The 22,507-nt window shown below is 40.7% G+C and overlaps 2 protein-coding genes across 3 annotated transcripts in view; one reads left to right on the top strand and one right to left on the bottom strand.

The window, feature by feature from the left end:
• Positions 1-140: 140 nt before the first annotated feature.
• On the bottom strand, positions 141-11,422 carry snx18a (sorting nexin 18a). 2 transcript variants are annotated; one of them, XM_019273089.2, is made up of 3 exons: positions 9,251-11,422; positions 1,455-1,667; positions 141-556 (listed from the first exon to the last, which is right to left on the bottom strand). In XM_019273089.2, exons 1-3 carry the CDS (start codon positions 10,764-10,766, stop codon positions 513-515), a joined length of 1,773 nt encoding a protein of 590 aa, XP_019128634.1. In that variant the 5' UTR covers positions 10,767-11,422; the 3' UTR covers positions 141-512. The 2 variants fall into 2 exon arrangements, 1 of the variants encoding a protein (XP_019128634.1); XR_003462068.1 differs by having other exon boundaries at positions 427-556; positions 749-1,667; positions 9,251-11,421.
• Positions 11,423-16,214: 4,792 nt separating this feature from the next.
• Positions 16,215-22,507, top strand: part of LOC104922979 (ADP-ribosylation factor-like protein 15) — a 94,188-nt gene continuing 87,895 nt past the window's right edge. Inside the window, exon 1 of the mRNA XM_010735947.3 lies at positions 16,215-16,678. Within this exon, the coding sequence (XP_010734249.1) occupies positions 16,667-16,678 (12 nt within the window). The 5' untranslated portion in view covers positions 16,215-16,666. The remainder of the gene's footprint in view (positions 16,679-22,507) is intronic.

The raw sequence follows: 22,507 nt of genomic DNA on the forward strand, positions 1-22,507 counted from the left end.
TACACACCTTTTATTGTCCTTTTCCCAGTTGTTCACTGTATTCAGGCTCATGCTGTGGACATAAGTAGTCATACATATTCAGTCCAATAATAAGAGAATTACATATTTAAAGCACAAAACACACAGGACCCACTGACAGCTTTCTGTGAAGGAGAAATTTATTTTGTGTCTCTGCTTCTATGTTAATCTCTTCATGATGCAACCAGCATCATAAAGGTCACAAACAGCCATACAGTTGAACTGCCTAGAAATGTACAATTAAACTGACTGCATTATAAAAAGAGGCGAGGAACCGTCTGCACTCTAACAGTTGGGGTAGTGCCTCTGAACACTACCCCAACGCTAAGCCCGAAAACACCAACGTTTTGTTGGCACAAATTCAGGTATCAGGCATAGCAAGTGTCCATTATGCTCGTCCCTTAAATTCTGCAAGCTTAAATTTGCACCAGTGCTGGCTGTGCAATGTGTAAGGCATGGGTTCCTATTATCAAAGCAGGTAATCCTCTCTTCAGTCAGATGATCACACTGTGATTGTTGAAACTCAATCCCGGGGCCACTGGGGGAAAAAAAAAAACGGCACAATCAAACAATATTATCTCCCATTTAAAGACACTGCAAAGCACAGTGATCCTTTTTTTCCCAAAGATTGCAAAATCTGTAGCATCGTAAAACAAATATAATATATTTCTACATATACAGTATATAAAGCTTTTTAGTAACTAGTAAAAAAAAAAAAAAAAAAAATGACCAGAGAGACGTAATCTGAAGGCACAGCGAGACAGTGGTGACAGTGGCTGCTCAGCGAGGAGACTGTAAACATTTCATCCTGTTTGTCCAAGGAAAGAGATAGCAGGGGTCTTGAGTGTTTCCAGAAGGCAGTGTGTTAGCCACTGGAGCGTCACTGCTCCTGAAGTGGCAGTCACTTATAAACAGTCTTTTAAAAACAGTGTTGTAAGGCTAAAAACACTCAATATATGAAATCTTGCACCGGGTGTGTAGACAGCAGCAGATACAAGGTTTATTCTCTGCAGGTCATTACATTGATTAGATTGGATTCACCCACGTGTCGGACCAAGTGGCGCACCATCATTACCGCTGATTCTCATAAAATCTAAAAGGCAAAAGACTCTTTATTACATGTTGGCTTATCTTCATTAAATTACATCTCCTCTCTTAACCATGAACATCTAGTCACCAGATAATGTGTCCAACACACACGGAAACCTGGATTTGGTAGAAATGTCATTATTACTCAAGCGTAATCTCCTTCAATGTCCCTCCCTGCTGGATGAACAGCATTCAGCAGTATGCGGTACTGGCTGTTGTTTGCCAAAAACTCCAGTGGCAGGCCGGGGGAGGTGCATGGTCATGGATCACCACGGTCTAAGCCGAAGGGCTGAGACAAGCCATCTATTACGCGTTGTCATATTTCTGCAGAGCCTCCTCTAGCTTGCCTGTGATTTTTTGGAAGAAGGTGATCTGCTGCTGTAGGTAGTGCTGCATCTGTGCCTTGAAGTCACGGACGCGGATCTGGTGGAAGTGCTGGATCTCGGCCAGCGTGGCACATGAGATGATGTTGCAGCGCTCGTCGATGCCTTCCGCCTGTGCCCGGTCCATCTTGCCCTCCTCCACATGCTTCTGGCTCTCTTTCACCTTCGTCAGGGCTCCTGTTTGGAAAGAGAGCAAAAATAATAATCAGGATCTGCATCTGTCTTTTTAAGTTTTTCGTGTCAGTTCATGTTCTACAAATAGTCACCACCCACACAATTTATTAATCAGGGTTCAGTCAAAGGGGGAAACTATGCAGATACTATTTTAACCAGTGTGGGAAAACAGCCCACACGTGGTCTACATTTAAACAATAATTAATGTTCCTTCCTTCAAACTAATTTCCTTAAACTCATCTAACTTTCAGACTCTTTCACAGGAAAGTTCATTAATAACCTAAATATTTTTTGCTATTAAGATTCAAGAGCACAGCTTGACAGTAAATTTATAACTTTAAGGAACTGGCCAAAAATAGTCTGATGTGAACGGTTTGTTCCAAACTCCCTGAGAACCACATCTGTGTCTATAGTTAGAGAGAGTGAGGGGGCCCGACTCGAAAAAATACCTATTACATTATGTCACTTAAAGCCTTTTCTAAACAACCATTTAAGGGGATCTTGCTGGCAGTTTGATAACATCTACCAGTGACAGTCGGCGATTTCAAGAACATAATATGAACATGCCATGACTAAACGCCGTTTTAGACTTAGCTATAATTTAATACTGATGTCATCAGTGATTACTAAGCTCCTGCTCTGAATAATCGTCCAATAAAAGCTTAGCAATCTTAACTAGGCACAGCAGGCCCGTCATTACTTCACGAGTTGAAACGATAAACATGAGCGCTGCAGGAAGAGAGATGCTTTGTGTCCAGCTCAAAACTAAGGATTCAATTTCATTGGCTAACTATATTCTGTGGGCTGAAAAACTGAACTCATCTAAGATAGAGTAAGAGTCACTAACACAAAAGTTAGACCTCACTCTAAAAGCCTTTTCTCTCGGGACGTTAAAAGTAAACATACAATATCAAAATATTCTTGCTTATGTTTGAATTAACATTAAATAATTAGATTCTCATACATATACTGCTATAAACAAGAACAATGCCATTTCTCTATTTCCATGTCTTCTATATGGGTCATAAACCTTTTGCAGCTTTACCTTCATTTGTTTGTATGTAGCCATCAAGAGTATTTTTTTTTCTACAATGAATGATGACAAAATCTATTTTTTAATAAAGTCTAATTCTGTCTGAAATCACAAAACACAAAATGAGTTTTAAAACAATCATTCATTGTACGGGGACTAAACGTTAGACTCACTTAGCAACAGTAACTAAAGGGGGTGGACAGTCGACAGTTGTAGTTTGACATTTTCAGCTTCACTTCTGCTTGGAGGAGTGAATTATTTCATGAAAACAGTTTACAGTCTTTCAGGAAGTCTGATTCACCATCACCATTTAGTGGTTATCGGTGAGTTTCAATTGTTTTTGCGTCTCCTATACACATCTAACAAGAAACTATACCTCAAGAAAAAGGAATTCAACATATCGCATTCATACTGAGAGTAAAAACCCCTGAGGTTCCACTCTACCAGGAAGAGATACTCGCTGTCGTCACTGTGGTGGACTCTTGTGGCATAACATAATCGAGACATGATGGTTTGCAAACATGTCACTGCTGAAATGCTTCTTCTTCTTCTTTTCTTTTCATAGTTTTGCTTGCTGCCTTCAGCCATAGTGGTGCCACAAGAAAATTTGTCTCCAACTCTCCAGACAGATGGTTCGATGGGAGCAGAAGGCAGGGTCAAAACACCAGGAGCTCATGACAGATAACTTATCAAACTGCTGACATTTGCTTACCAAGTAAAGGGGAAAAAATGTCAAGAGCAATAAGTATTAGGTTGAAATGAAACAGAAGCTGACGGGATATGACCTTCTGTCTGATCCAACTGCTTAAAAAAAAGGTTTGCACGTCACAGCTAGAATCAAAGAGGATATTCATAGATTGTGACATGAATGTTGATGTAATGTGTGCTTGCATACTTTTTTAGTGTTTGTTCATCTCACACACAGAAACGATTATCCAATTTGTATCTCGATTTTTAGGCCAAAGTGCAGGCCTCCTACTTTTCAATTAATTTTTCACCCCCTTCTAAGCTCAGGCAGGTGGGTAGAGCCTCTAACATGAAGTATACTTAACATTTCTTCTCAATTGTGAGGACTTTTCTTCTCTGTGTTTCAGGCACATTGCTCTCTGTGTGTTTATTATACATACATTTCTAAAGCTGTCACATTGTTGTTTAGAAAATTGCATTTTCTGATGATTGACCAAACAATTGAATCACAGATGCTGAAATGAAACTTGCTGTGGAACCATTTCATCTGGAGCAGAAACGTTGGTTGGCTCATTACTCAACACTCTGAAACAAAAAAACCATCATATTATGAGTAGTTGTGATGTTTGATGTTGATACAGACATGTTGTAATTACTCAGAATGAGACAAAGGCATCCTGTAGTAAGACGGGTGTATCCGCAATGTGGTATAACCAGGTGACAAACAGCATCTCCTTGAGCTTTGGCTTTAAGGCAAAGTGTGAATGTGAGATTTGCACCCTGAAGGCATACAACAGGACTTCCTGTATTGGTCTGTCATGGGATTTTGAAGTCATTATGTGTGCTTAGTCACCAGTACTCTGTTGAAAGTCTGCTTGCTTCCTGAAATGTGAGACCGCAGAAGACTCACTGACCTAACCCTGCACTCTTCAGGCTCCTTTAAAGTTCAGAAAAAAAGTTTTACGACGGCCTTTTTCTTTACAATACTCCACGTGTAAGGCTATATATTACAGCACACACAGCAAAGAAATATGCTGACACAACCCCCCCCACAAAGTCATTGCTTGGCCCTTCCCGCCCAGAATCCTCAGGCTGTATTTCTCTCAGCTGCAGTTTAACCCAGATCTTTGAAATTCTTCTAATGCACAACAGATTGATCATGACAGAAAGTGAGGCAAAGATAACAGAGGGGAACAGATATGGGATGGAAAAGAGAGAGGGGAACAAACACAGCTGTCCAAGACTACCAATCCCAAAGGTGTTTACTGTACCTTAACGGTCTCTCTGGCTTCCTGCGTTTTAAAAGCCCACTAATGGACTAAGGAGGAATAATTGTTGCCATGGAGACTTTATGAGAAAGCCAAGAGTTCAGTCTTAGAGAAGACACTATCAGCAATATGTAGAACCACATCATTTTCACGGCTGTTGCAAGTAAACTTTGCAGGCCTGCTGCAAAAGCAACAACCACCATTAAGGTGTTGCGTTTGTCGAGTGGGGCTGAAAAAATACTTTATGTATTCATGTGCTAAACATTTTCTCACTGGATTGATTGTTTAATCTATGACAGGTCAGAAAATAGTTTAAAATGGCCATCACGATTTCCCATAATCAAGTCTTCAGAGAGATTATTTTGCCTGTCCTACAGAGCAAAACCCAGAGACATATCATATAATGTCACCAGTGATTGATAGCACACCTGTCTGCTTGGCTTCCTGGAGTGCAGAGAGCTTTGTAGTAAGCGTTACCATAAAAGAAATGCACGTTTCATTACAATAGATCCTCTTTTAGATTATTAAGTCAAGCCGTCTTGCATCATATGACGTTGTACAACTCTGCAACCTTTCCCAGGGTGACTGACAGAAAGATACTGACCATCTGAGACACACAATCCTCCCCTATAGTGATTAATTGAGCTTGTTGGATGCTGCTGTGTCACACTATAAATAAAGAAAAAGATCCTGATGAACGCCTCTTAAGAAATCCTCCCTGGGTTGCACGGAGGTGGCACTGAGCCCTCCTGGACTCACTAGAGGCAGCAGCTTCAGCGCTTATGTAACCCCTGGTTACACAACACCAAGCTACCGCGAGCCTGTGACCTGGACAACCAGCAGCTCACCGCTCCACCACTCCGGTCATCCATTTGTGCTATGGAGGACATTTAAGATAGCCTGAAACAATATATGAGACAGACCCGCAGCATTTGCACAGGAGGAGTGTTGCGAGAGAGGCTGACTCAGCAGGAAAACCTCAGACACCAGTGCTCTACCTTCCTTGCCTGCCATTGTTTTCTCATTTCGGTGTGATTAAACTGTGATGACATCAGACATAATAGAGCTCATGATGACATGATGAACAGATGAAATGGACAAAAGGAAAGAGAGCTCATAAATACAGTCAGACTGGAGATAAAGTAGGGTAAGCCAAGCAGCATTTCACCAACTTAATTATCTTATTTTGCTCTCTTGCATTTCTGTACTATACTCTTAAACCAACCAATTAAATTAGACACACTACAATATGTAAATGTAACTGAGGACATTGCTCTTTGCGTTCAAGTGCTCTGCTCTGAAAATAGTCTGCTTTGTTAGCCTGATAAAGCCTAGGTGTCGGAGTAAAGTCGCAAATTTGCCATAGGAGTGGGTGGTGCTCTGTTATTTAAGCTTGAGTGATAATGTGTCCTGGTATAAAGTTGACTCTTTTTTTGCCACTGAGAGGCTCTGCAGATAATATCAATATTATCACAATGAGTAAGAGTTTCACTTGACAAATAGACTCTGTGAGTGGTGACATAAAAAAAAAAGAGACGTGACTTTTGACTTCTACTTAAGCTGCTGAACTGTTTAGCTTTTTCGGTAAACAGCCAAACCAGAGTTATTACTATCTTTGGATTGTAACCAGCACGCATTTAAAGTATGAAAACGCTCTCCTCCCTTCCTCATTCTCGCAACACCAGATATGATGTCAATATCACGGTCTCGGTCAAGCTCCAGCCTAATGGCTAATGTGGTCCCCAAAGAGGTGGAGATCAATAAAGTTATGTTTGGTGTCCCTCTGTGGGAGAGCTTACATTTCACCGTCACTTCCATGGGATCAAATAAAAAACGGGCCTGGTGTCTGAGGTCCTAATGAGACAGATATCAGGAGCTAAAAATGGAGTGACAAGCAATGCTTTGACAGGTTTCTCCTAAAGAGTACCACAGTGATGTGACCAAGCCTATCAGCCACAATCTACACTAAGCTGTCATGGTTTCTGTTTGCTTCTCACAGACTTCAAATCTTGATTACAGCTCTACCAATGCACGGCTGCAGCGCTGTTCAGTCCTATCTGACTTACTTGACCCAGTGAGTTTTTGCTGCAACCACTTCTGCTGCGGAAATGTGTACTCTGTTTTATGACAACAAAGGATGTGGCCTAGCCTTTCTTCGGGGGTCTAACTGGGACAGGACAGCAATAAACCTCACTTCATAACAGAAGAATAGCACTTGTGGACATTTCCTGCACACGTTTATCAGGAAAGGCGTATTAAAAAAACGAGTGACAGACGGGACAGATGTGCACGGGGATGGAAAAGGAAGTGTTTCATTCAACGCTCATGCCTGAGAGAAAAGCAAATGCAGACAAAGGGCCAGACAATATGCCAAACTCACATGACATGTACACGGCTTGTGTACCTTTATGTTCGCAGTTGCAGGGTATTGTCTTCACACAGTGAGATGCCGATGAAACTTAAGCCAAGCGTCCTTATAGCTTTGTTGAGAACCTATTCATTCACATATCTTTCTCCCTAATTACAGTAATTTCACTGCAGTATGAACAATTCCCGAGTGCTACAAGACCGTCAGGTGAGTAGACATAACATAAGTCGACTTTGCAAGAAAGTATTTGCATTTAGCATTCCCTGGAAACACGAAGACAGTTTGAGCAACAAACAGCCATTAAATGATCATGAATGACGGAGAGGGAACTACTATATTTAATGTAATGCATGCACACTTACAGTATCACTGTATCGCAATCACATGGCTTGATATTAATAGCTTCTTGCCTAGCAGTATGAGTGGTTATAGAAAAAATGAAGAGTTTTTGAAGAGAGGATAAACTGGCATGAATCTGTATTTTTGCCTTTTCCTATAAATAGAAAGAAATTAGGAATGGGATCCTCACTTGCATCGGGGAAAAGGAATGCACACGTGGAGAAAAAAAAAAAACTTGCTCAACCAGACTCAAAATAAATAGAGAAACTAAACAGCCTCAGTCCAGTAAAAATGACATCAAATTAAATTGGACTCCAACATGCTACACACGGATCTCTTTTCATCCGCTGCATACTGTGGCTTTCTCATCAGCTTTGTTTTCCAGTCCGTCCGCTTCGTCGTCTTTTCTCGACATTGAGCCCACAGCAAGGTCCAATCAAGAGTTTCTTATCTGTGGAATTATTAGGCTGAGGCTTATCACCCCAGACTGCGTAGACGGCTGTGTCACCGTATTTGGGCTACGTGGCAAACTTGATTTTGACCTGACTGACTGGGAAGTTTGTGTCCCACTGCAGTCTAAACACAGCCTGTCCTGTTTCGCTCTGTGTCGTCTATTGTGAAGTGAATGGGCCCAGTGTTTCTAGGGGAGCCAAATGATGAACCGAGATGTCTGCATGTTTTCTTTTAATGCATGTACCTGGTAAATTAAACACCAGGACATGACAGGGGAGTGTGAGTGTGATTGGTGGATGAAGAGATTATTTTCCCCAACTGATCCAGACAGTCATGTGATTTTGTAAGTCAGAGTACCAGGATTGAATATGACTCATGAAATGAGGATTAGTTCACATCATCCTCTGATGTGTATAATGGCCCTGGTCTATGTGATGGGGTTCAGGTAGGGTTCTCAGATTCAGTTGTCGGTAATTATAAACTTTTCATTTGATTTAAGATGAGATATCTGAAAGATGAAAGCACACGAACAAAAGTTCAAAAAGTCAGGTGCAGCCTACGTGAGTTGTTTGAGATGTTTTCTTTAGATTGTCTTGTTCTCTTTCCCCGCAGAAAGAAACAATAACGCAGCATTCTCACATATGGTAAACAGCAGTGAGAGCTTCCCTCTAAACACAAGCGATACAATGCTGCGCCTCTTGCATAACAGTGTTGCCTCTCATGAGAGTGACATTTTGCCACACAATGAGAACAATCATTGGGTCATGTAGGAGGACGGCCTAGATTAGTCTAACATTGACTTTCTGTCTGCAAAGACTGCTGGACAATCATCTACGAAGGATTTCAATTCTTAGTTTGCTTCAGTTATTGACGGGCCAGGTAAGGCGTCCTCCTTCTTTAGAGCTCTAATATGTAACGCCTCATGAGTAATGGAAAACCAAACACAGCCAAATGGGTGCAACCCACTTCAGCAGGGGAGACAAACAGAAGGCAGAAGCATGTAAAACAATATCCAAATGCAAATATTTGTTTTGCAAAGTGACATACACTCTAGTTGTAACCTGACTGCTGCCTGCTCTTGTCTTGAACAAATGACATTATTTATCTTTTTACAGCAAGCAAACACACTTATATGTTTACTTTAAAGCCTGGTGGTTGTACCTCAGCTGGACCTATGGTAGAAAGTAAGGTTTGGAACCTGGATTTCTGATCACACTGCTTTATTTTACATGTGTATATGTTGACAACTGATGATTATGAATCATGTTTTTACCTTTAATTGTGTATATCTTTTTAGCCTTTGTTGTTGAGTTCAGTTTAAGGTTCAGGATGTGGCTCTGATGAGCATGAAAAATATAATTTGGCTACTGAAAGCAAAGCTCTGTTTCAAAATGATAAATCGGTGTGTGAAACATGTATGACAGTGTTTTCATTGTACCTTTCTGCACGTGGATGATGTCTGGGTAGTTTGCCAGGTGTCCTTGGTAAAGACCTAACAAATCCATGATTGGGTCCAGATCCTTGCTGGGCTGCTCAGCAAAATACTCTCCGATGGATTCATACGCCTCCCCAGTGAAGGAGATAGCCTGGTTGAGTCCAGCAGAGTACGCTTGCTGGTCCATTTCAAAGGCCTGGCTGAGGACTTTGAATGACAGCCCCACTTTCTGATACTCCTTCTTAAAGCCACTGATCTGCTTGCGGGCAAACTCATTGACAGTGGCGTTAAGCTGCAAGGCGCTGTCGTCCATCCTTTTGGTGAAAGTCTTGAAGCCATCTATTTTACTTTCAACCTCCTGAAAGTCGAGCGGGGCTGCAGGGGTGCTGATCGTGAGGAAAAAGTTGGCTCCGACCATCTCGTCCTTCTCCGCCTTCCTCTTACCCTGCTTCCAGGCCTTCTCGTCTGTGCTGTTACAGGTGAGGAAGTGCTGGAATACATCACACCTGGCCAGGACAGGGTGACTGGTCATGTGGTTCATCCACCATATGAGGCCTTTCCTCCTCTTGGAGATGAAGTCCTCCTCAAAGCGCCCCGTGGCCTGCTTCTCCGGGATGTGTGGCACTGAGATAACGGGAAATTTCTCCACCAGCCGAGCGTACAGCCAGTCAAAGTGCTTATACCTTCTGTTCACCTGGTTCTGCGTGTGGGTGGGTGTCAGCTTATAGGAGATGTAGCTCTTCATGCCCTTGAATTTGGTCTGTTTAGTGGGGTCATCAATTGTGCAAGCGAAGGGGTACGGGTTCTCCTGCCACTCTGGACCATACTGACCCATCACCACACAGATCTTATCCCCATCCTTCACAAAACCAGAAGCCTCCCCGAGCACAAACGCCTCACCTCCAGACTTCACGAAGGTTGAAAACCTGTTCAGGTTTCTACTGACTGTGGCAGAGCTCTTCGCCTGCTGTGCATTACCTCTTGACATTGATGTTGACACTCTGTAAGTGGATGGCCCATTGCCTTCATAGTCATGATACCTTCCTCCTACAGTGCCTGGCTCATCTGCGACAGTAGAGCTGTCATCCCAGTCATCATCCCAGTCATCATCGCTCCCTTGGCTGGGCTGCTGGTACGTCTGCTGCTGCTGCTGCTGCTGCTGTTGTTGTGGGAAAGCAATGAAACCTGGAGAGGTCGGCTTAGAAAAGTTCTCAACTTTAGCTGGAGGCTTATAAGAACCGTCAAACCCTCCGGATGGGATGTTTGCGTATCGGGAGTCCGGGTAAGTGTCCCCAGATGTGCTGCAGCTGTTGTTGTTGAGCGTGGAGGCGGCGCCGTTCCTCAGGATCTCCACGTAGGACGCGGGGAACAGTCCCCTCTCTCCTTTGCTGTTCGCCCCCTCAAACCAGCCGTCAATGTCCTGCTCGCTGTACAAAGTTAGGATTTCATTCTCTCTCACCGACACCTCCCCTGGGTTTTCAGAGTTGAAGTCGTACAGCGCCCTGGCTCTGAGCGCCATGATTTACAACAGCTGGAAGAAGACCAGGACAGCGGGCTAACTTACGGCTGGCTGACCGGGGCAGGAGGGGATCACAGCGGGCAGCCAGGCTAGATCAGTCAGCCCAACTCTCCAAACTCCGCCGCGCACAAACTTCTCACAGTGTGTGTGTGTTGGTGTGTGCTGAAGGAAAAAAAAATCTGTTTATATCCTTCTCTGGAGCGGTTCCTCTTTTTGGTCAAACCTGAGAAAATACTGCGGTGATTTTTTTTAAACCTAGAGGTTGAAATGTGTGAAACTGGAGCGAAGGTATTTTCTGCAACAACAACAACACTGATCTGAGCTGCTCCAGTCTCCCTCCGAGCAGAGTCGGACGCTTCTGCCTTCACACGCTGCGCAGCAACAGCACGTCGCCCAGGCTGGGTAATCGAGGGCGGAGCTACAAGATGCTGAAACCTCCCAGACAACACAAATCAACCGACTGAGAGCGCCACAGGAGGAAAAGCTTCATCAAGACACAGCAAGAGTGCTTCATGCACCACCAAGACCACCCTCACCAGCCTGTGAGACAGAGTTGAGCTGCTGATAGTAGGAGAAATAACAGTGGAAAAGGCAATTAGTCCCTCATTACGCACGCATTACGCAGATCGAACTAAAAGGATAAAAACAAGGACAACAAAGCTGAATAAAAAAATCATCATAGAAGTATTATCTGCAAGCTATTATCTGAAAAAATGTACGTCAAGATGCATAAAAAGTGTAAACAAATGCAAAAAGTGCAGATAAATGTTAAATATTACATGTTTTTTCTTGGATAACAAGTATTTTTTGTGTCAGAGCTGAATAAATCTTCAACAGTTTTAATGCCATCCTACATTTCAGAGGCAAAGTATTTTTTTTAATTTAATTTTCACTTCGCTACACTGACATGACACTTATAGTTAATATTTACTTTTTTTTTATTAGGATTTTATTTTTTTATTTTTAATATGACGAACTGGTTAAACCGAAATCTGATAGAATACATTGTTTTAGACACTATGAGAGATGAGCTGCACCTACAGCATTAAAATGCTGCTCACATGTTCATGCATCACACCGTAATTCATTGTTAAAATTGGTGCAATAACGATATATAATGATATAACAGTGAAAGGGGTCATTATCCTGCATAATATTACTTATATTACTTTTCATACATTAAGTATAATTCTACACACTTTGTAATGTTTGTAAATCTTGTGGTGGTAGCTACACTTGTTGGGAATCAGAGATCCATGACAGCTTTCATGGCTCAAATGTGCACTGAAGTAACAAAATCAGTCAGCTTTGATGCTCTTATTTAACTGGGTATTATGTAATATTAGCCACAAACTGAGCAGCCCATCACAGACTTCTGCTAGAAGAAAAGCTCCTCCTAATCATGTAAAAATAATGTGAGCCTTACATAAAGCAATGTGGGATTTTACAGAATTATAAAGTTATGACCAATATGCTATTCATAGTTACAAAGAGCCCCATCTGATTTAGCGCTGATGGTAGATTGGATGTCAGGTCAAGCTGGTATCTTGCCAACCATTGTCATCATCTGAAAGGAATGACATCTAAAAATGCTGACATCATGCTGACTGGTATGATGGTTTGAACATTATTAGTTCAAGACTGAGCAGCAAAACCACTTAATGTATGTCTCTTTTTAAAGTCAGATCTTGAGTAATCATCAATTATATATCTGATTTAAAAATACACAAAAACATCTATTGATCATTTAAGATGGCAGTTCATCCATTTTAGATTCCCAATCTCCTCTGGTACAAAAGACACACAGTGTGGTGGAGCTGGGTTTATTACACTAAGAACGGAGGCATAGAAACACATAAACACAATAAAAAAACAATAAGACAGGAAAAGTCTCCTCCTGTCCATCTAAATATTAAAAAATCTCTTTCAGTGGGAGGGTTCATTTTGCATAGAATAGTTTATTAGTGAAATGCATTGAAATTGCAGATGTAGCATTTGTTAATCGAATCTTTAAACAACACATAGTTAACAGGAAATATCTGTTTCTTTTTACATAAATCTCCCTAAACTATGCAGTTCACATGAGTGAACATGACTATGACACTAGCAAGGATCTTTTTTTTAAGGTGACACTACAAGTACATTTTTATATTGATTGAGTTTCATTTAATCTTTTTGACTGAGTAAACATTCATTTCAATGGCCCAATGGTGCATTAAGGATACTTCAACAGTTTCAGTGCTGGCGGTCTATAAAACCTGCAATGAAACCTGGCTTATGGAGTCACTAACTAACTCATAATCATTGCATTAAATGGAGTGTTTTAATGTCCCATTAACTATATATAGCTTATTTTCCCTGCGATGAAAAGAGTCCTTCACTGAAAACACTGCATCCTTACTTTTTTTTTTTTTTTTTTTTACATCCTCAGCAGAAACTGCTTATTCTCACTACATTCAGCTTTCTGGTTTTAAACTTTGGTGGTGAGCTTTGCATATTTACAAATCTAATTGTAATTTTAGACCACAGCAATAACATAAAATCCCTAACTGGACGTTATTTTCTTTTAGATTTATATAATCCAAAAGTTACATGTGCTTGTTTATTATTATGCAGGGACAGATATGCACAACCTAAACCACCCATGATGTGTTTTGCTGACATCTTGTTATATCAACAGACCATTTCCTTTGGCAAAGATGAATACTGGACAGCAGAACAAGGCTTGTAGTGACGATGTGCCCTTTACTTTGGTGGATACTGCCCCCTTGTGGCTGTTTGTGGGTTGTTTTCAGAGAAGTTTATCTCTTAATTGCTGTAGGTAGAAATCATTTTAACAATAACAATAAAAACCAGAATGAAGAAAGCGTTCGGTTTGAACCATCATTGAGAATGCTATTTTTTTGTTTCTAAAAAAGTTTTCAAGAATGTGTCTGATCATATCTCAAGTTACGTTCTTACTTAAAGGAAGCAATGACATTGCGATGAATATAAAATGTGACCTACAGTGGGAGCATCTGTAGCTCAGGTGGTAGAGCAGGTTGGCCATTAGTATTGGAGGTGATCCCTAACGCCCTCTATCCATTTGTCAAAATGTCCTTGAGCGAGACACTGAACTCCAAATAGCTCCTGATGTGTGTGTACAGGAAAAATATGAGCCATTTTAGACAAAACCTCCTCTAAATAACATTGTTGCTTTTAATAACCATTGCTTAGAGGTTGAATGTGTAGGATTTAATGGCATCTAGTAGTGTAGTTGTTGCACTGCAACTCTATCATCACACCCTACAGTGCCTGCAAAATGTCCATGTCCAAATGTCTTTCTGAGCTTCAACATAACGGACTCCAGTTCTTATTTTCAGGTGATTATACACTAATGAAAACATAGTTATTATCCATATTATATTCCACTTCTGTAATAGAAGACCCCTGAATGTTACACACTGGACCTTTATTTCAACCACCACAGAAATCTACTCTTGGCCACCAGAGGTCTCTCCTCTCACATTGGGCTGGGTGATTTATTTATCAGTATAAAGCAAATATAGTAAGTCTTCTTGTGTCTTCCTCTGCATCCCACATAAGTGTCAGACCAGTGCAGAAGACATGTAGTTCACTTCCACTTAACTGTGTTCAGGGAGGTTTCCTTTATAGCTCAGCACATGAAATATTGAAGAGGAGTGTGGTCTCTGACGAACAGGAATTACTTCAGTATGCAGCTTGCATCACATTAACTGACTCGTGATTTGTACTGTTTTTGTAATCAGGAGGACATCACATGATTGTCTTGTCACCACATTTGCTTCCTACAAAAGAAATTTCTATCTTGTTAATTTGCTCCTTTCTGACATGATGGCTTTTCAAGTCCAAAAAATCAAACAGCATAACACTAAATGGAAGTATACAGTAGCACCAACTCTAGGATTACACAAGAGCTCTTCTGACACTTGATACACATTAACACATCACAAGGTTTTGTATTCCTCTGACAAATGAACATCCTTTAATTTCTCCTCCTTCTTCTGTCTGTGTGATCCGGTCTACGTGTTTCAGAGGAGCTAGTCTTTGACTTTGAACTGTGTTTGTGCTTATCCAGTCACCAGTTCCCTTTCATTCATTATGTATTGTGTAATATATTATGTCAAGGACTGTTGCATTTTGTGCCGCATCAATCCTGATCATACTGTATGCAGCTGCATGCGTGTGTAGACAAGGTCAGATTAATTGGTTTGGTGTTGGTTTACTTGATCAAAAAAGGGAAGAGCAATTGTGATTCAATACAGAGCCACCTAGTGGTGCAATACACTTCAGGACTGACTAACTAACTAGATGTCCCAACGTTGGAGATGTAGTTTTCTGAAAGTATGATATTTTAATTGTTTTTGTGATAACTTCTATAAATTCCTTTAATAAAAAATGTATGCCAACATGTTTGTGCTTGTGACTTTTTAATTGGTTTGTCTAAATGTTTTACATTATTGTTTCCCCAGATTTTATTATATATGACAATAAACAAGACAAGACAAATCGGTGTAAGAGGGAAGGAGGTTATTGTTGCTATAAAAATGAGCATAATCCAATACATATGTATGTTTTATACAATTTGATTTGAATTTCATTGCATACGTGAAAGGTGCTATACACACTAAAGCTTATTATTACTATGACATGTTTATATTTTAGGGCATTGTGTATATTTTGGATTTATTAAACTGCAATGGATTTTTTTACTTGCACTTTTGATATTTTATATTTGCACTGTTTCCTACTTTGTACTGCAAGTACTGTATAATATATGCAAAAATATATGTTATTAAGTACACCAAGGCACCAGGCAACCCAATGAGGACCAATACAACAACTCTGCCATAAAGTGTACTTTTACGAAGCTTTATTACTGAGATCTTTGCGGATACTGGAGGGCATTTTATTGAAAAGTATTTCTAATATGGCCCTCGTGTATGTAAATGTAAACACACCTCTCAATATAAACACAGTATAGTTTAATACAAGTACAAACTACAACCTGAATAGAAAACAATTGAGCCTGACATTGTCAACAAAAAATGAAATATTACACGCTTCCTAAAAGCACAATTTGTGCCAGTTGTTGTATTGAATCACACTGGATTGTACAAGTGTATATGTGTATATGTAATAGTATGTATCTGATCCAGGTGTTCCTGTACAGCCATCTTCCCCTTGTGAGTCATACAGCTCCAGCTGTATCAACACTGCAGGTCTGTACATTGGTGTTACATCACTGAAGAGGGCACGAAGTCCTCGCCTATACTTCATAATGTGCGAGAGATTGCGTATTATTACTAAACATAATGATAATGAACATTTCTGAACATTTCAAAGCAGGAATGCGCATGGATCACCTACTACAAAAGCATAAAGTTGACTGCATGCAACACTGCTCGTTTCAGGAAGGACTCCTCCTCACAATGAAAATAGCCACCATGTGTTTTGGTCATGTGACCACGCTACGTGCTCAACCCGACGTGCGTGACGTCGGGTTGTAGGCTTCGCCAGTTTCCTCAAACCAAACACTGAACTGATAATTGTGTGATAAAAAAAAACTGGAAGTCAGCCGGTGGACGAGGGGTTTATTTATTCTTTAAAAAAAAACACACGAACCGAGCGGCCCTCGTCGTTGTAAACAAACTTAGTCGTTTGTGGCCTGAAAGTGGTCCTGTTAGTGAGGAAGACGGCGAGGGAACAAAACAATCACCAAACCCCACCAAAGGTTTGCTTTTTATTTTTGCTGTGGCTGTCGAAAGGCGGGGAATACAAAGCGACTTGTGGTCAAATACATTACATTTTGGACTCATTCAAGCAAAAACGGGATTACTACAAAGCCAGTCGGTGCTGCTGTGCCTGGTCAGCCGTAGTACATGGATTATCTGGTGAGTAAATGAACATACATGATGTGGTATTTGGCTGGTTATAACGTCAGCTGAGCTCCTAATCACACAGTGATGCAACTCAGGTGTGCGACTATCAACACTTACAGCTTTGTTGCTTTATGTTAATGTAGCCTGTAGCTTTATAATGTCAGTGTTGTGTGAATAAGGTCTAAACTGGTTGACCCGGAGTCTGTTTACATGTGAAACACGATCACTAGCAGGCTCGTTACACCCCTGGAGTACTATTATCTATGTAGTATGGCATGTTATAGTCTTACTAGTGAGGACAAAGCTACACTGCGTGCTGGATAAAGCTACTTAAAGTCAATATGTCTTTGGAAGTTAGATACTAACTCGATATAGCAGTCCCCTGCATATTTGTAACACCTGTGATTAAAACTATAATTATTACAGTCCAGGCTGATATGCCAGCTTTAGCCTGGGAATTTATAGTCTTTGCCCACATTGTAAGGATGGGTGCTGCTTTTTTTTTTTAAAAAAAAAAGAAAAGTGCAACAATAGAGAGGAAGCTGTAACTTGCAGCTTTTTCCCTGGGAATTCACAAAGTCAGAGGAAAAACAGCACACAGACATTGTCCTGTCATCTCACGAGGGGGGACAGAGTGACAGTGTGAAATGCAGAGGAACTTGCCCACCCAGTGTTATCAGCTTGTTTGTAATGGGCCTCCCAAGATGTGGGACCTGAAAGGAACTTTGAACTCGCTGCTTCATTGAGACATTTCTCAAGTCAGGGTTATAAAGTTCTATCGGGCAATTGGGCACCACAACAGTTCAGTGCTATAGTTAATACAAACTGATTTATGGTGAGCTTGTCTCTGACTTCTGGCCTGAGAATAACAAATCTTCTGGTTGAACAAAAGTGGAGTGTTCATAGTTTACATGAGTTATCCTGTAATCGCAGTTAAATGTTAATGGAAAACCGTTGCTATCAAAGATAAACACAAGAGGCATTGTTTCAAGGGGCACACCCTCGTGACATGAAATGATAGAAATTGATTTCACAGTTTTTTCTCTCGGTGCATGCAATGATCCACAGCTGGTAACGTTGTCTATTTGCCAAATTTGACCGTGTTTAATTTTTGCATGCATGCTCGCAGGAAGAAGACCTTGTTGCTTGCTTGAGGACTTTAGATTTTCTGTGACAAACAGGTTTCTGCAGAAAGCACAGCTGTAACTCTCTGAACAGTTTGAGTCGAGTGCTTGGCTGTCCTCTGAGGTCAGCCACTCAATAGGCGCAGGGCCTCCTTTCCTGCTGTGAAACACTGGAGACCTGGCACAAAACCCAGGCCAAAACTATGTCTCCCTCATACCTATAAATCAATAGAAGCTTGTCACTGAACATTTAATGCAGCATAAGCTAGTCTTAAGCATGCCTTTAGGTTTAAAAGCGTTTTTGGGGGTGCACAGGAATGGAAGCACATACTCACAGCACATTGCTGGCTTCTAACTTTATAACTGTTGTAGTGATCTGACCCATGGTGGATTCATTTACAACTGTACGCTGGAGCATAGTGAAGGACTGTACTCCTGCATGGTCAGCACAGTGTTAAAAAAGACCACACAAAAAGGCAGCACCGACAGAGGAATTTGGTGCTAGCTGTTGCCATGATACAACCTTACCAAATTACAAGTGCACCGTGTGACCAACTCTTGGACCCAAACTTGTTGCAGACTTCACCAGGCAGGACACAGTGAATGTGCTGTGAGTTGTTGTTGTGTGAGAAAAACTATGGCTGTACTGATAATTTCTCAAACCCATACACGAACGTGCAGGATAAATTAACACTTCTGTTTTCTTGGTTTGTTATTGCTTGCTCAGTCGTATTTATACCACTACTATTCCACTGCATTATTTTGATATTTCTAATCGCTCACTAATTCACAGACAGTAGCCTATTTTAGTCTCGTACAACATTTGCTTTGTTGAATGGATTACTAGCTACTTATTTCCGCTACACACGAGTTACTAAGCCCTCGGGTGGAATGACATTCAGGTCATATTTGTAGCTTTTCCCTAAAGGAAACCAGAGCTGTAAAAACACAAACAAACACTGTCTGTAGAATAACTAGTATGTTTGTCTGTGAAATTTAACCACCAGGCACTGACTTCAAACCGTATGGTAATGATGGGTGTGACAGATAACTGATAAAGCTTGATCTTTTAACAGGCTGGACACACCTCTACTCATCCGGCTCATGTTCACAGAGAAAAAAACAGGAGGAAAATCTAGAGTGCGGGAAAAAAAATGTAATTTTACAAAAAGCTTTAGTGTGAAAGTGTCTAACTGTATCCATGTCTCTTGATTTCCAGTTAACATTTGCATCATTTGGCTGCATTTGTGTTGCTAAACAAACAACAGTACTGGATCTGTTTATTGATCTCCACATTATATTTAAACTCTCACCCATCTAGTATCCCATCCTGTGTTGTGAACACAAGCAAGTGAATGAATAACATTTGGTTTAACTATGAGTGCTGACAGCAACATTATGCTAAGACTACACCTAGCAAGTTGATTTGAATTGCAGATTGCACATTACTAACTCGTTGCTTACATGTCTTTGTAGAGACAGTAATCTATCTGTACTTGTTCCATGTTTTTGAAAAGGGAAAACATTTTAGACAAAAGGTCTACCACAGGCATCCACTGAGAAGGCACTTTTTCAGCTGTCCTTACTATTTATAGTTTTGTCCAGCCAAAGTGACTTGCCAAACACCTGTTTTTAGTTAGTTTTAAATTATTACCCAAGCTACCTGCCACCTGTTTGCTTCGTGATCGTCCCCTTTTACTGCAGTTCATGTATGTAGACTGGAACAGCTCTAAAACTTGACCTGGTTTGGCTGATTGCATGTTGTAAGTGTCCTGGTTGGATTTCTATACTGTTGAACTCTACTGTGAATAAAATTTGAGCAGGTGTGATGCTTTTTAATAAACAGGTATTGTTTAGACAATTGAGACAAAACAATAGTCTATAAGTCGTTATCTACTTGTCATGATTTTCTTCAGCCCCTTTTGGGCCAGGGTGTTTTAAATGGATGAATATGTGAAGGTATCATTGGACAGAAAACCACATAAGACACTGTTGAGAATCTTAAAACGTTAAAATTAGATTTTGTACTCCTCATCATTTTTTGTAATCCAGTATAAATTGGTAAGAAGCATTCACCCAGGCATCAAAAGCTCTAATCTGTAGTTTGTGAAGGAGCCGCATTACCAAGATAAGTAAATAAGCTTAAAATGAGTTTGAAATGTGAGATCTCCTCTGTTGACTGCTGTCATTAGGCTGAAAGCATTTTAGTACTTGAAGCCATGAGCTTACAGGAGTCAAGAGGTAACGGAGGATGTTTGTGTGTTCGACACAGTTCTTTAGTGTTTTGGAATAAAATGTGAAGATTATTTTTAGTATTTCGCCTTTCTTTGATAGCAGAGAAAACAAAGACAGACAGGAAACGAGATGAAAGAGAAGGGCGTGACATCAGACAACTGTCCCCGACCAGAACTGAACCGGAGATGCTGCTGATGTGATATGCATTTAAACCATTTGACTGTCAGGAGACAGCATTGTTTATCTGGTTAGCACTGAGATCACACGTCATGAATAAAAACTGTAATTCTAAGTAGAAGCCTGCGTTTGTTTTTGCTTGATAAAACTGTTTCAGAGCAGAGCTCCTGTGCAAGGGCACACAGCAGGCTTTAGCAGATTGACATCTCACCAATAAACACAGAGGAACGAAAGCTGATGGGAAGTTCTTGGCAGCATATGATTCCAGCATGTTAGCCTATGGGATACAAGGCTGGTGTTGCTTTTCCTCCCAGTTTTGTCCTCTATCTGACCGTGTTCCACACCTCTCTGGTGCTGGCAAAAGTCTCCGCCAAGCTCCTTTCACAGGCAAACAGAAATGACCTATTGTATGCAGATACGAGCACCAACAGCCCCACAAAATCTTTCAACATTGTGTGTGAGTGCTTTTTATATTTTCATGGATATTTCGCTAATCATTTACTTAAACAATCTGTGAGGGCAGGTGTACTCGCTAATCATTTACTTAAACAATCTGTGAGGGCAGGTGTACTGAATAGATATTTACCTAAAGTCTGGTCCAACCCTGTCCTTTTCTTTATTTAAAGTGCATCGCCTCCAGCTGTAATGTGAAATACATTTGAGAGCACAACAGCATTTCTGAACCCCCATCCCTGATTTCAACCTGCCAGCAGCATGTCAGCCAGCTTTTTGTGTCTGCTTGCTAGCAGCTCATTGCAGTGGTTCCCATGTGTCTGTGGAGAGTGCTAGTGAGTCAGCATCTTCGGGCTCAGATCACTGATGCTGTTATATATGCTGGAATATTTATGGGATATCGTAATGCTATGATCATGATAAAGCATGGGCACTTTGAGTTGCTTTTTTTTTTTTTAATGGCATCCTCATAAGTTGATGGATCGTTGCGCTAAAGAGGCATTAGTGAACTGTTTTCATATTTTTTATTGCATTTCATTTCCTTTACTTTCTCTTGGGCGATAAGCATTCAGCAGAGGAACAGATATGTAGGTGGGGGGTTTTGTTGTTGGTGGTTTATTATTCTGCTTTTATTTTAGTTGAAGAGTACAGTGGGTCCATAAAAGCGATTAGCAAATGCAGTTTATAAGCAGAACTTTATCAATGACCTATGGCTATCATAGGAAAACATATCTTGCTGTCAGACTGAAGAAAATACTGCAGAACTAGCATTATCATATGCTGCCTTGTTATATGAGGAGTTGCATTATAAAAGGAGACCTCTACCATACACACTGTACCGCGTACAACGTACAAAGAAAGGCTTTTTTGTGAGACAAAGAGACGTGGCAAAAGTTCTGGGTGGGTTTTTGAATTAGTTTTAAAGGTGTGAGTATCTTGTGGTTTTTGGCATCTTTAAAATCTAGAATAAATGTTTCAATTTGAAACGTTATATGCTGCACTGCATTGTGGAATGAAAATTGTGTATTAAACAGCATTCTGGGATAATGATTCATGGATGTGGTTTAATTAAATCATAACCTGTTCTTAACCTACCTGTTGAACCAGTTTGGATGAGCAATGCTAAATTCAGTTTGTGCTAATCTTTTCTCCCATCGTTTGTTCATGGAGTTGTGAAATGCTAAGTAAGTAGAGCTGAGTTTTACTGCAGTGAGGACAGTGACGGTGAGCTTTTTCCTTTCGTCATTCTTTATTTTCACATTTTGATTAGTTGCAATATCATACTAGATGGAATCCAAGCATGAGTTAATTTGTTATAAGCACACATAAAATTCAGTTCTTTTTTTGTTTGCAGAAACAATGTGATCCATTTGAATTATAGGCTACCTGTTGCTGGTAACTAGTATCCGTATTGCATTACAGTTGAGCACTCTACTATATATTATAACTGCAGTATGTCAGCAGACTGCTGAGCTGACCAAAACAAGCCATTTGAACATGACTCACAGTTCTCCCTTAGCAGCGCGACTTCCAACAAAGCGTCCCGCAACAGTTATTGAAATCCCCATCACCGCTGTAAGCTCAAGTAGTCAATCCCTTCATCCTCCTCTATGCATAGAAAGCAATGGTCTTCATACTTGATGAAGCTGTGCATACAGTTTGAGCTAGTGTGTGGGTGGGTAATGGTGACTAATCCAATTTGTAGTAGTACTCTGGATCCCTAGTTGTCACTGAGCCTTAATCTCTGTGGATTCTCACCAACTAATCTCAAGCTTGTGTCCCTCTGCTGATCCTTGTGGCAATAGTTTTTTATCTTTCAATGAATGAACACGAGGAGTAATCACAAGGCAGC

The sequence above is a fragment of the Larimichthys crocea genome, chromosome III (assembly GCF_000972845.2).
Source record: "Larimichthys crocea isolate SSNF chromosome III, L_crocea_2.0, whole genome shotgun sequence".
NCBI classification, from domain to species: domain Eukaryota; kingdom Metazoa; phylum Chordata; class Actinopteri; family Sciaenidae; genus Larimichthys; species Larimichthys crocea.

What these genes read in the sequence shown, in the direction of transcription:
- snx18a (XM_019273089.2), bottom strand. Translation starts at nt 10,766, where the DNA reads ATGGCGCTCAGAGCCAGGGCGCTGTACGACTTCAACTCTGAAAACCCA. An exon ending in CATCATCCACGTGCAGAAAG is followed by an intron (nt 1,668 to 9,250) that starts GTACAATGAAAA and finishes CTTTCCAAACAG; the next exon opens with GAGCCCTGACGAAGGTGAAA. An exon ending in CTTCTTCCAAAAAATCACAG is followed by an intron (nt 557 to 1,454) that starts GCAAGCTAGAGG and finishes TTTTTCCCCCAG; the next exon opens with TGGCCCCGGGATTGAGTTTC.